The sequence below is a fragment of the Nyctereutes procyonoides genome, unplaced genomic scaffold, assembly GCF_905146905.1.
Source record: "Nyctereutes procyonoides isolate TBG_1078 unplaced genomic scaffold, NYPRO_anot_genome, whole genome shotgun sequence".
NCBI lineage: Eukaryota > Metazoa > Chordata > Mammalia > Carnivora > Canidae > Nyctereutes > Nyctereutes procyonoides.
In genome coordinates, this window is record NW_026575047.1 from 6492582 (window position 1) to 6505428 (window position 12847).

The 12847-nt window shown below is 56.7% G+C and overlaps 1 protein-coding gene across 1 annotated transcript; it reads left to right on the plus strand.

Moving 5' to 3' along the window:
* Positions 1 to 3997: 3997 nt before the first annotated feature.
* SOD3 (superoxide dismutase 3) lies at positions 3998 to 8450 on the plus strand. Its single transcript, XM_055326676.1, has 2 exons — positions 3998 to 4145; positions 7460 to 8450. The coding sequence occupies exon 2, from the start codon at positions 7476 to 7478 to the stop codon at positions 8217 to 8219; it is 744 nt and encodes a 247-aa protein (XP_055182651.1). The 5' UTR covers positions 3998 to 4145; positions 7460 to 7475; the 3' UTR covers positions 8220 to 8450.
* Positions 8451 to 12847: the final 4397 nt, after the last annotated feature.

Here is a 12847-nt window from a genome sequence, read left to right on the forward strand (position 1 = left end):
TGAGGTCGCAGGGTGTGTGTGTGTGAGGGGGCAGCATGGGAAAAGCAAAGATGTGGCCAATGGAGTCTGAGAACTGGGGAGGTAGAAGGTGGGCAGTCAGAGAGCTCGGCCATCGGAACATGAACCCTTGCTCTGCACCTAACAGGTGTGACACTGGACAAGTCAATTAACTCCTATGGATCTGACTCCTTATCTATCAAATAGGGGAGGGACATGGGGGATGCTATGGTCTCTCATATACTGGCCTCTCCCAGGAGACTCTGGGCTGCTTGAAGTTAGGCTATGATTTCTACAACCTCACAGACATGATGCCCACCGAAGGGTCTGGCACATGATTGTATCAGTTGGGCACGAATTTGGCCACAAGTAACAGAAATCCACTAAGTGTGTAACATACTGAGGTTTCTTTTCTCCTTTACAAGAAGACCCCAGCGCTCCAGGGTTGGCTAGGGTGCTCAGTGAAGCACTGTTTTTGTTGTTGTTTGTTTGTTTTTAGTTTTTCTTTTCTTTATTATTCTTTTCAGTGAGGCTTTTGAGGACCTAGATTCTTTCCCTCCTCCATCCTGGGCATGTTGGCTTTCGTTCTCATTCTTGCTAACGTACAGTCCCAGGGTAGCTGCCACATTGTTAGATGTCAAACCCACATTCAGGGCAGGAGAAAGGGGAAAGAGGTGGCACCAGCCATTTCTGTCCTCTTTAGAATGAAAATAAGAGCTCTTCCCCAAAGCCACATCAGGGTATCTAGGCAATAACTGGGTCATGTGACCATGGCTAGCTGAAAGGGATACAGGGAAAGCAAGTGTCTGTCTGGATTTCCAGCTTCTACAGTGGGAGGTAGCAAGGGGGGGGGTAGTTGGAGCTGTTGGGCTCAACAAATATTTTTATTTATTTTTAAAGACTTTATATATTGTGAGAGAGAGACAGAGGGAGGAAGGGAGGGAGAGAGAGTGGGGGGAGGGGCAGAGGGAGATCGAGAATCTCAAGCAGACTCTGTGCAGAGCCTGATGCAGGGCTCGATCCCATCACCCTGAGATCACGACGCGAGCCGAAATCAAGAGTCAGACGCTTGACGGACTGAGTCACCCAGGCGCCCCTGGGCTCCACAAATATTTTTAAATAAATACGACTTGAAGGTAAGGTGAAATGCTTCTCTTTTCCCAAGAGGAAGATGCACAGGCAATTATTTTGTGGAAGCAGGCACTGCCCTGGACGTGCTCTTTAGTTCTTCATACTGCTGTCCTGTCTTCATGTGGTCAGGTCAGGACCTGAGGTTCTTCTCACAGGTCTGGGTAGGAGGAGGCACTAGAGCCAGAGCTGAGTCCACGAGGAGCCTATCCCAGGGAGTTGGTGGAGATGTTCCTGGCTCTGGCTGGCCTTCCTTAGCTGCCGATTCTCACCCACCGGCCCGACGCTGGAACCGAAGGGTGCCAGGTTCGCAGTGAAGAGGAAACGGGCCAGAAGGTGGCCCTGGGACACAGAGCGTCATCTCCTTGGCTGGGCAGCGGGGCTGCAAGCACGAAGGGTTGAAGGGCAAACTGCCTCCCGAGTGCCTGGCACACGAGAGGCACCTTCCTAACTGTGAGATGCCATCCCTTCTCGCTATTAATAAGAACGATGCTTCCTTTCTCCTTGCCCTCCTTCCTCACAAGGACCCCCTTTCCTCATATCACCCAGATATGTCTGGACAAGATACCAAGACACAAGCTTGAACCCTGCAGTTCCCTGACTCCACTTCCACTCGCCTGGGGCTTTCGGGGCCGACCTCGGGCAGAAGGACACACTTAGGAGCTTCCTCGGGTGCGTCTCAAGGACTCGCGTTGGGTAAAGTGTCCTCACACGGAATCTGGCCTTGTGGGGAGACAACCTGGAAGCCCTAATCACTGCTTTCAGGAATCTTCCCCTCACGGGCATCCTTCTATCTCCCGGGGGAGTTTTATTCCATGGGGTTTCGGGACACAATGAAGAGGAAACTACACCCGGGATCCCTTGCCCACAAGAAGTTCAAAGTTCTCTGGCAGAGATCTCTCCTACATGGACAGGAGCACTTCGGAGTGTTATCTCCGAATATCACTGCTTTTACAGCCGTCGCCTGTTTTTTTTTGTTGCATTACACATTAACAGATGTGAAGAGAAAGAGAGGTCGCCGGTTCCGCGTCTGGCGGCAGGGCAGTCACTGATGTCAGGAGATGACCGCTGGGTGTGGGCTCACCCGTTGTTCCTTCCTTTCATCTCTCAGGCCCGGAGGTTGTAAAGTGGACTGATTAGGGAGGCAGGCTTAGGAACCCGAGTCTTGAGTTTAGATCTTGACTTGGCCATTTCCTAGCTCTGCAGCCTTGGGCACATTATTTATTCTTCCCGAACCTCATTTCCTTATCCACCAAGTGGGCAAATTTGTATCCATCCCACGGCATTAATAGAAGCGTTAAATAAAATACTATGTGAGAAGGCGTTCTGCAGAGCGTTCAGTTGCAAGTTCAAAAAAAAACCCAATCCAAACAACTGAGGCAAAAGGGGAATGCACTAACTGAGGTCATAAAGAAGAGCTTCAGGTGTGGCTAGATCCAGGGGCTCAAACTCTGCCTTGAGGTCCAGATTTCACTCAACTTTTACTCCCTTCCCTGCACATTGGCCCTCTCCTCAGGTGGGCTCTCCCTCAGTGGGGCAAGGGGCCGGCAAGAACGCTAGTCTTCCTTGCAGTCCCACGAAAAGTGTCATTGCATCTTGTCTGCTCTGAATGGATTATCCTGGAACCAACGCAATGTTTTGACTAGTCACAAGCCCACGTCTGGAGCGAGGGATGGAGTCAATACTGCCTGCACGGAACGCAAGTGCACTCGTTTCCAGGCAGAAAACTGAGGTGCCATTGCCAAAGGAAGCCGGAATAGATGTTCCCAAAGCTGGCTGCACGCCAGAATGACCAACTTCAAGAAAAATAACAACAGTTCTAGGAAGCTGGCAATTGATTCCCTCAGCCTGGGGTGGAGCCTAGAAGTCTAGGTTTCCAACAAGCTTTCCTGCTGCCAAGACTAGCATCTGGGTCTCCAGGGGCCCCCGTCCCTCCCTCCCCACTCTGCACTGGATGGATCTGTTGACACCACTGTTCCCTCCCAGAGTGCAAACCCCCAGAGGGCAGAGGTCCAGGCAGCAGCTCTGGGTACCCAGCCTGGAGGAGCGAGCACCCACAGCATATTCGCAGGCGGGCGGGCAGGCCGGCAAGTTGCCTCTTCCCTTGTGGGCTTTTCTGGGAGAGAAAAGCTTCTATTTCAGGAAGGGGCTGCTATGATTAAGGAAAGACCAGGGCAGCAAAGGCAGGTAGGCCACCAGGGGGAGAAAGGCTCCGGGTCCCCTGGGCCACATCCTCTGGAAGCTCCCGCCACAACTCGAATAATAAAGCAACCACAACAGGTGACGATGATGGTTTGTGAGGATGACTGTGTGCCAGCCACCAGGTCAGGGTCAGGTCCCTATTTTCTAGATGATGAAGGGGAGGCCCGGGGGTGGCCAGGGGGGGCTAGTCCCGGAGCTCAGTTAGGAAGCAACACAGCGGGGCCTGGGCAGCCTGGCCCACATGGCCACTACCCACCTGCCTCTCACCTCTCAAAGGGGGAGGGATGGAGTCAATATTCCATCAGCTCCAGGGGAAAACATCGGGGAGTTGCCAGCCCGTTTCCTCCTTAGCAGCATCCAGCCACAGTAAGTCAAAGGCTGAGGACATCAGGGAAGAGCAAGAGGCCTCTCAAGAAAGCGACCATTGTGCACCTCTCCAAAAAGGCTATTTCCTGCCTACTTCTTACCATACCCCCCTCCCCCGCCCTGCATGCTGAAGGTCACTGGCTGCTTCTGCACAAACCAGTGAAGTCACAAGAAGGAAAACTTGGCTGGGAACTGGGGGCTGGGGAGGGTGGAGGTGGAGACAGACGGGGGTGGAGTCGGGGGAGGAGGTGGCCAGGCCGGTCTGCGACAGGGGACCCTCCCAGAGTCGGCCCAATGGCCTGCCTTCCCTGCAGTGACAGTGACCGTGACCCGCTCCCGGGGGCTGGCTTGCCCGCACGCCCACAAACAGCCCAGCCTAAGGAGTCAGCCCGCATTCCTGGCTGCTGCTCCCTACTGCTCAGAAGGAAAGCTCTCTCGGAAGAGCTGGGAAGGTGGGTGCCAAGTTGAGGTTCCTTTCCTTCTTCTCACAGGGTGCTTTTGATGAGTTTGAACTGGGGCGGGGCAGCTGGCCTCTGCTTGGGAAAGTACTTGATTATCATCTTTTTGAGAGGGACACACCGATGGGCAGAACCTGGCTGCTCTGAGAGGGACGAGTGGGGAGGAGGGGGAAGGGAGGCCTCGGGGGACAAAGGAACTGCTGTCCTTTGCACCTGCCAAGGCCAGTCCCAGCGGACTTTAGTGTTTTGGGAAAATCTGGAGTGAGGAGGGCTGCCTCTCTGGATGGTGCAAGCCTTGGGTGGGCAGAGCCACCCGCTTAGGGGGGTGGGAGGGCCCGGCATGCTCAGGCTCACATCCGGGGCTCCTTCCAGGGGGTGAGCCAAGGGTTAGGAACACAGGGCAGGTGTCAGAAGGGCCACGGTCTTCCCAGATCCAGACCCAGGAAGGAGGCACAGGCCTCGTGGCTTCCTCTGTGCTCTTTCTCCGATAACTGTCTCTCCCAGGCAGGTGGTGGGGTCCCCCAAACCACATGGTCATTCCCAGCCCCATGGGGGGGGGCACTGTGCACATGCCAGGTGGGTGGGCCTCACGCGGACTGGCCTCCGGGAGGCAGAAGTCAAGGCTTGGAGCCAAGGAGTCAGGGCTCGCTTGGGGCTGCGGGCAAAGTTTTTCTCCTAAGGAGAAAGACTCTCCTTAAGATGCGAAGTATTCCCCAAGCACTCCTGAAAGAGAAGGTTTCACGGACACACCCTAAGCAATCTGTTTTTGCTCCGTTTTTAAGGAAGAGCTTTCCAATTGGCAGAGCCCTCCTGCAAGGCAGGACTGCTGGCGGGAGGGGGGAGGCGGGGATGATGAGGATGATGGAGAGCTTGCGGCTGAGGCCTGGGAGGGTCCCCGCTCCCGACACCCGCTCCCTGGGGTCCCAGGGCGGTAACCCCGTACCAGGCCATGTCTGAGGTGCTGGTACCCTGGACATCGCTTCCTGGGCTTCTCCGACCTTCCCGCCACTCCTTCTTGGATCCCTTCCTGGGCACCTCCCGCTCCCAGCGGATCGCCCTGAAAGTCCTATGAGCAGTTTCACTCTGGGTGCTAAGGGCTGCCAGACACTGGGGACTTTCAACCTACCAGGCCCTGTGCCACGTGCCTTCGACTCGAGAGCCGTTCAGTGTAGCGCCTGGACCACGCACACGTTTCAGTCCTGCTGTCGGCTACTTACTGAATATGTACACCTTGGGCAAGGCATTTGTTTCTCTGTAGCTCAGTTTCCTACTCTTTGGAACGGGGATCACAGGGTTCTCGCCTACCCGACAGGGCTCAGGTGACACTCCTGTGGCCTGCCACACACAAAGCGCTCTGGGGCGTGCCCGACTCGGGTTCACTACAGCAGTTACCCTGCAACTCTGCACGAGACCCTTAGAGAGTGAGTGGCAGGGTCAGGCTTCACATAGGCAGCTTCGGAATCCATCCTTTAAAAAAAAAAGATTATATTTATTTATTCATGAGAGACATAGAGACAGAGGCAGGGACACAGGTAGAGGGGCTCCCTGCAGGCAGTCTGATGCAGAACTCGATCCTGGGACCCTGGGATCCTGCCCTGGGCCAAAGGCAGACGCTCAACCACTGAGCCACCTGGGCATCCCCAAATCCATCCTCTTAATGGCCATACTAGATGCCTTCCTGTAATGGTTCCAGAAGGAGTAAATACTCCACCCTGGAGTTTGCTTTGAAAATGGTACCTGCCTTTGCAATTGCGGTGGACCCGCACACCAGTTCTGCGGGGGAAGCACTGGTCCAAGAGGACGGACTTAAAAACAGGAAGTCAGTCTGACATATAGCATCTCATCTGACCCTCACCGTGATCCTTGGTGACATTACCCAATTTTACGGGGAGCTGAGACAGAGTCAGTCCCTTCCCCCACAATCTTGCAATTAGCGGACGCTGGGATTAGGATTGGAATCTGTGTCTGACCCCAAAACCCTGGCTGAGTCCCAGAGTCTTTGATGGGAGCTTTAAAGTCATAAGAACTCAGGCCCACTGAGTCGGAATCTCTTGGGCCGAGACTCTCAGAATCCAGAATCCAACGTGCAGTTGACACTGAAAACCCCTCCCAGCGACGCTGCCCCTTCAAGTGCCAGACCCATGTTTCCAAAGGGCTCCCAAACATCCACCTGGGCACTGACCCCCCTCTCGCCCCCTGGTGGAGACGGGTCCCAAATCCATGCCCCCTCCGTCACTGCCGCCTCCACCCTGGGGAAGACCTCCGTCAGTTCCCGTCTGGGTGGCTGTAACCAGGCAACTCCTGTCCCTCTGGCCATCTCCCATTTTTTTCCTCCTCCGTGTCTCCATCTCTCCCTGGGCTATTCCCACCCCTTCTCCCTCGTCCCCCAAAGACCAGCCCACATCCTTTCTCGTGCCACGTTTCTCTCATCGCGCTCTGCTTTAACATTTCCACCAGCCCTAGAGCCCTCCTCCAGCTCCCCTGACCCCACAGCTAATATCCACAGTCCTCAAACCCAGGCCCTCAGCCCTTAGCTCTTTAATTCCCTCCTCCCTGGCCCCACAGGCCCTGCCGCCACACAGAATTTCCCCTCACGCCCGTTCACAGGCTGCGAAACATGTCATGTTGTGCCTCCTCCCAGAAACGGGCTTCCAACCTGGCTCGGCTCAAAAGCTGCTTGCCTTAAGAGGTCAAGTTCGGGTGTCGTCTCCTCCGGGAAGCCTTCCTGGAGTTCCCCCTCCCGGGGGTGGGCCCTCCCCCAGCACAAGACTCGCCCATCTTCGATCGCAGGATGGCGTTAGAATGACGTGATGACACGTCCGTCCGTCCGTCCGTCCGTCCGTCGGCCAGTCCCTCATTCAACAATCCCATATTAAATGTCGCCTGCAGCCAGGTGCGGGCCCAGGTGCTGCGGGGTGATGAGTAAAGCGGGAGTTTCTGTCCTGCAGTGTCCTGCGGGCGGGCAGGGAAGGGGGGATGAGGCGCTCGGGAGCGCGGGCACCGCTGGAGCCGCAAAGCCCAGGGAGGCGCGTGCAGCAGGTGTCAGAGGGTCCCTGAGGGAGGGCGCCTACGGGAGGGGCAGGGGCTGCGGCGGGCGGCCAGGGGAGGGAGGCCCTGACTGCCCTGCCCGGGCCCTCCCCGGGCCCGAGCGTGAGCCACGGGATGCCCGAGGGCGCGTCCCGTCCGGGTCTCCAGCCCGGGCACCGCCCCGGGGCGGAGGCGGGAGGGCACGCGGGGCCGGGAAGCCCCGGGGCGGGGCGGGCTCTCAGGCTCGCTCTGCCCCCCCCCCGCCCCCGGGGTGCCCGCAGGTGCCCGCCCCCGGCCATGCTGGCGCCCGCGCTGCTCTGCGCCCACCTGCTGCTGGCGGCCCCCGCCTCGCGCGCCTGGCCCGGCGCCGCCCCGGACGAGCCCGGCCCCGGCGCGGTGGCGGCGCAGCTCAGCGACATGCACGACAAAGTGACGGCCATCTGGCAGCAGCTGACGCAGCGCGCGGCCGAGCCGGGGGCCCCGGGCTCCGCGCTGCACGCCGCCTGCCGGGTGCAGCCGTCCGCCTCGCTGGACGCCGCGCAGCCGCGGGTGAGCGGCCTCGTGCTGTTCCGCCAGCCGGCGCCCGGCGCCCCGCTCGAGGCCTTCTTCCACCTGGACGGCTTCCCGGCCGAGCGCAACGGCTCCCGCCGCGCCATCCACGTGCACCGCTTCGGCGACCTGAGCCCGGGCTGCGAGGCCGCGGGGCCGCACTACAACCCGCGCGCCGCGCCGCACCCGCAGCACCCCGGCGACTTCGGCAACTTCGCGGTGCGCGACGGCCGCGTCCGGAAGCACCGCGGCGGCCTGGCCGCCTCCCTCGCCGGCCCGCACTCCATCGTGGGCCGCGCCGTCGTGGTGCACGCGGGCGAGGACGACCTGGGCCGCGGCGGCGACCCCGCCAGCCTGGACCACGGCAACGCGGGCCGCCGCCTGGCCTGCTGCGTGGTCGGCGTGTGCGGGCCGCTGCCCTGGGAGCGCGCGGCGCGGGAGCACGCGGAGCGCAGGAAGCGGCGGCGGGACAGCGACTGCGAGGCCGCCTGAGCGCCGGCCCCGGGCGCCCCCCCACCCCGGGGATGCGGCGGGGGGGGTGGGGGAGCCCCCTGCAGGCCCCGGCGCCCCTCCCCGCGCGCGCGCCCCCGGACCTGCACACCCCCCACCCCACCTCGACGCCCTCCCTCTGCCCCCTGCAGGCCCCGACGCCCCTCCCCGCGCGCCCCCAGACCTGCATCCCCCGCCCCACCTCGACGCCCTCCCTCTGCCCCCTGCAGGCCCCGACGCCCCTCCCCGCGCGCCCCCAGACCTGCATCCCCCGCCCCACCTCGACGCCCTCCCTCTGCCCCCTGCAGGCCCCGACGCCCCTCCCCGCGCGCCCCCAGACCTGCATCCCCCGCCCCACCTCGACGCCCTCCCTCTGCCCCCTGCAGGCCCCGACGCCCCTCCCCGCGCGCCCCCAGACCTGCATCCCCCGCCCCACCTCGACGCCCTCCCTCTGCCCCCTGCAGGCCCCGAAGCCCCTCCCCGCGCGCACCCCCGGACCTGCATCCCCCGCCCCACCTCGACGCCCTCCCTCTGCCCCCTGCAGGCCCCGACGCCCCTCCCCGCACCCGCGCCCCAGGACCTGCATCCCCCCTCCACCTGCCTCCAGCCCCTCCCTCTGCCCCCGGGGGCTCCCTCTCGCCATCTGAGGTCTCCCCAAAAATCCCTCCCCGCTGAGGCCCCCAACCACGTACGCAGACACGGCCGCCTGCTCCGGAAGGCAGCCCCCCACCCTCCGATACACTCATCCTGAGCTCTGAGGACCCCAGGACCTAGTGATGTGACCCATCTGCCCGCCCAGATACCCCTCCCTGCCCGCCCCACCCCGAGGTCCCTTCTTACCCTGACACCCCTCTCGTTATTCCAGGAGCCCTGAAATCCCACTTTGCCCTAAGGATTCGGTCCCTGCCACACCTTAGACTCCTTCGAGGGGTCCTGAGATCCCTCGTGAGGTTACCTAGCCCCGCCCCCTGCCCCCGACCGACCCACCACCTCTCATGCACGGTGCCAGCACCCGCTGCCTGCAGTCAGGCGCCCCTGCCCGGTGTCCTTAGCTGCCCCTCGCCCACGGCCACCCCGCACAGAGCTGCTCCTTGCCGGGGGGGGGGGGGGGGAGGTGGGTGCTGTTTGAGAGCCTTTGTGTTGCACATTAAAACTCAACAATTTAGACCTGCACTGAGGCCTTGGTTATTTATTTGGTTTGTTAGAGGCTCTGCTCCCGGCTCAGCTGCTACTTGGAAATAGCTAAGGTACTTCCCAAGTCCCTGCAGGATTTGTCCTTATGACCCTCCCTCCAAGTCTGCTGGCCACAGCGTTCAGTCTCTGGTTGTCATTCCGTGTGGATCCCCAAGATAGAAGGCACCAGGATCACGCAGGAAAGGGGGAAAAAATACGGCTTTCTGGGCTGGAATCCAAAGGGAAAGATGGACATCTATTTGCAACAAGCTTCCTGGTGATTCTGGGGCTGGAGTCACTGGCCTGGCACACAGCTACCACCGCCTCACTGGGCCTTGTGTCTCCTCGCATGTGCCTCTGAGTGCAGCCTCAGATCTGTTCCCCAGATGGTGGAGAGCACCCGGTGAAGCAGCCGAGTGGGCAGTTTACAGGGAGGTGGCATTGCTATCTGAAGTGGCTGGCCTTCTCCACGACCAGGACAAGGACAATGCTCTTCTTCTTGACTTCCTGACACAAAGGCAGTTGGAATGGCGGAGCCCAGTGGCAGGCTGATTTTGAATAAGACTTGGATGTTCAGCTTCTCTTTTTGAAAATTAGAATCTATACAGAGACTAGATCAGAAAGGGTATCCACCTTCATTTATTTTATTTAAAAAAAAATTATTAGAGAGAGAGAGAGAGAGAGCAAGCAGGGGGAGGAGCAGAGGGAGAAGGAGAGAGAGACTCTCAAGCGGACTCCACGCTAAGCGTGGAGCCTGATGCAGGGCTGATCCCAGGGCCCTAAGATTATGACCTGAGCCAAAATCAAGAGTCAGTGGCTTAACCAACTGAGCCACCCAGGCGCCCCTATCCGTCTTCATTTATTGAATAAAAGCACTCAGAATAACTTTCTAACCTCCTTGGGTAGACCCACTTTCTAGCTGCAGCTTTTCCACCCTGGTCACTCAGAGGCAGCTTCCATTGCTCCCAGACTCTCAAGGCAGTGAGTCAAATGGAGCCTTGGCCAGCACCCCATCCCCAGTGGTTATTTTTACTTCTTACTAGGACTAACTTGTTAATTAAAAGTCTTCCTCGAACCCCAGTTGACACCCGGAGAGAAAGGCTTTTGCCTGGTGACTTTGCCCCACCGAGTGGTTCTCACTGGTTTGAAGTGCTAACTTGAACGGGGCAGATGAGCACGGAAGGGGAGCCAGCAAATGGAGTCTTTAAATATCCCCATCTCAACAGATGTGTGTCCCTATCCCTACAATTAAAAGCTGTGAAAACGAGGAATCAGGTAGAGCCCACCGTGGAGAGGCACAAAAACCCCCTCTTGACTCTGCTGCCCCAGTGATGGGTTACTTCAGGGTCATCAAAGGAGGTTTGGACTTATTTTTAGGCGGAGATGGGTGCTTCTGACAGTCCATTTGAGCTATCTCAAAATGTCAGACTGAGCAGCCTATAAACAACAGAAATCTTTCTCATAGCTCGAAAGACTGGAAATCCAAGATCATGGCATCGGCACAGTCGGTCCCATAGAGCTGGCTTTGGGATCCACAGCCAGTGCTGTTCACTGTCCTTACATGCAGGAAGGGGTTAGGGATCTCTCTGGAGCCTCTTTTGTAAGGCTCCCCCGTCATGACTTTGGAACCTCCCTAAAGTGTCATGCCCTGTTACTATCACCTTTGGGCGCTAGGATTTCAGAGTATGAATTTGGGGGAGGGACACAAACTTTCACATCATAGCACCTTCTATTCTTAGTTTCTCTCTTCACTACCCTTGCCCCAGCCCCAAGACTAAACAGATACCCTAGCGGACCCATCCCATTTCCTTTCTGTCCATTAAGGGGAATTGGATTGATAAACTTTTCCATGCGGCTCCAGAGACGAAAAAACAAAGATACGAAATAATAGAAGGGTGAACTGCAGTTCACCATAGAGGCAGAGGTATGCATCTAGCAGGGTGGTTGACAGCTCAGTAGGCCTCAAGTAGGAAGGCCTGTTTGGAAGCCCAGCCCCGCCACCCTCAGAAGCTGTGTGACCTGAGTAAGTCACTTCACCCCTCTGGGCTTGGCTTCTCTCATCTGTAAAAGAAGATCATCATATTGTCGTGAGGCTTAAACCAAGCCTTATCTACGAGAGCTATATAGCGTAGCATGAAGACCTAGGTGTCTAATAAATGTCTACTGGACAGCAATGGCTAAGGTCGGAAAAATAGTTACCTACTAAGGCATTGGACTACCTTGTGAGGTAATGAGTGTCCTGCAACTAGAAGGATTCAAGTAAAGGAAAGGTTGCTTCCACTTCGGTTTGTAAGAAAGTTCCCGCATCCGTGAAGAGGCTGGCTGGGATGAACTCTGATCCCAGCTTTGGGGGGGGGGGGTGCAGGGGCGGAGGCAGGGGGCGGGAGCGAGTTCTGAGACCAAGGAAGACTGCGAGCCAGCGGTATAGGCAGGCATCTGGTTTTGGGCACAGAACCTGATGTGTGCCACCCAACCCGCCCACTGGACCCCACTTGGCCCTTGGAGGCTATTTTTACCCCTCTCATCTTACAGATCTGTTTTGTTAATCTCCTTATATTCGCTGTTTTGACTTCCCAGCCAGCTTGCTAATCAGTTTGCCTGTTTGACTCACAGGGTTTGCATTTGTCACTGAGACTTAAACACACACTTGTTTTGATTTCTTTTTGTAAAATTAGAAGCGTTTGATGTAATGACTCTACCTAGACACAGCTGGTAAAGTGAGAATAATGCTCAAGTTTGCACAGTTTAAACACAATGTAGACAATAATTAGAAATGCTATCTTTAGATGTTTAGGATAAGCTTTTTCTCAGAATTGCAGTGAGTTTTTTTTTTTTCCTGAGTGGGGCTTTTCAGTGCGTATATATACAGAAACACTAAAAACGTAAGAAAATAGAGCAAATCAGTGAGTGCTTTGGTCAACTTGAAAGACTGCAGGAAATAAACCAACTGATTTTAGATCTGGCATTTTTGACTGAATGCATAAAATCTTTACATTCTCCATAATTTTCATGACTGCCGTATGATCTAATAATTTTAGGTGACAGATTGCGACTGATAAGTTGTTACAGTATGCTAGAAGGAACAGCCTACATTGTGGGCCTGCAATGAGGGTAGAGAGAGAAAATGGTGCAAATAATAATCACCATTTATACCAGGTAATCAAAAAAGATATAGTACACGATGTTTGTAGAATCCAGTAACATAGGGTCTGCAAATGATAGAAGTTACTTCTTTCCTTAAATATAACTACAAGATAGCAGCTGGTTTGTGGCTTTTTTTTTTAAGCCAATTGTTTTAAATTTCATAGGCTATCAGTGGCCTCGGCTAAGATCCAAAATATATTCCTGGGCTCACGTAGATTCCAGAACGTCAAACTTGTCAGTATTGTACAGACTTTCCCTATTAGAAAAAAAAAATCCCCCTCAGTCGAGAGGGGCTGTGCAATGTAAGGCAGCAC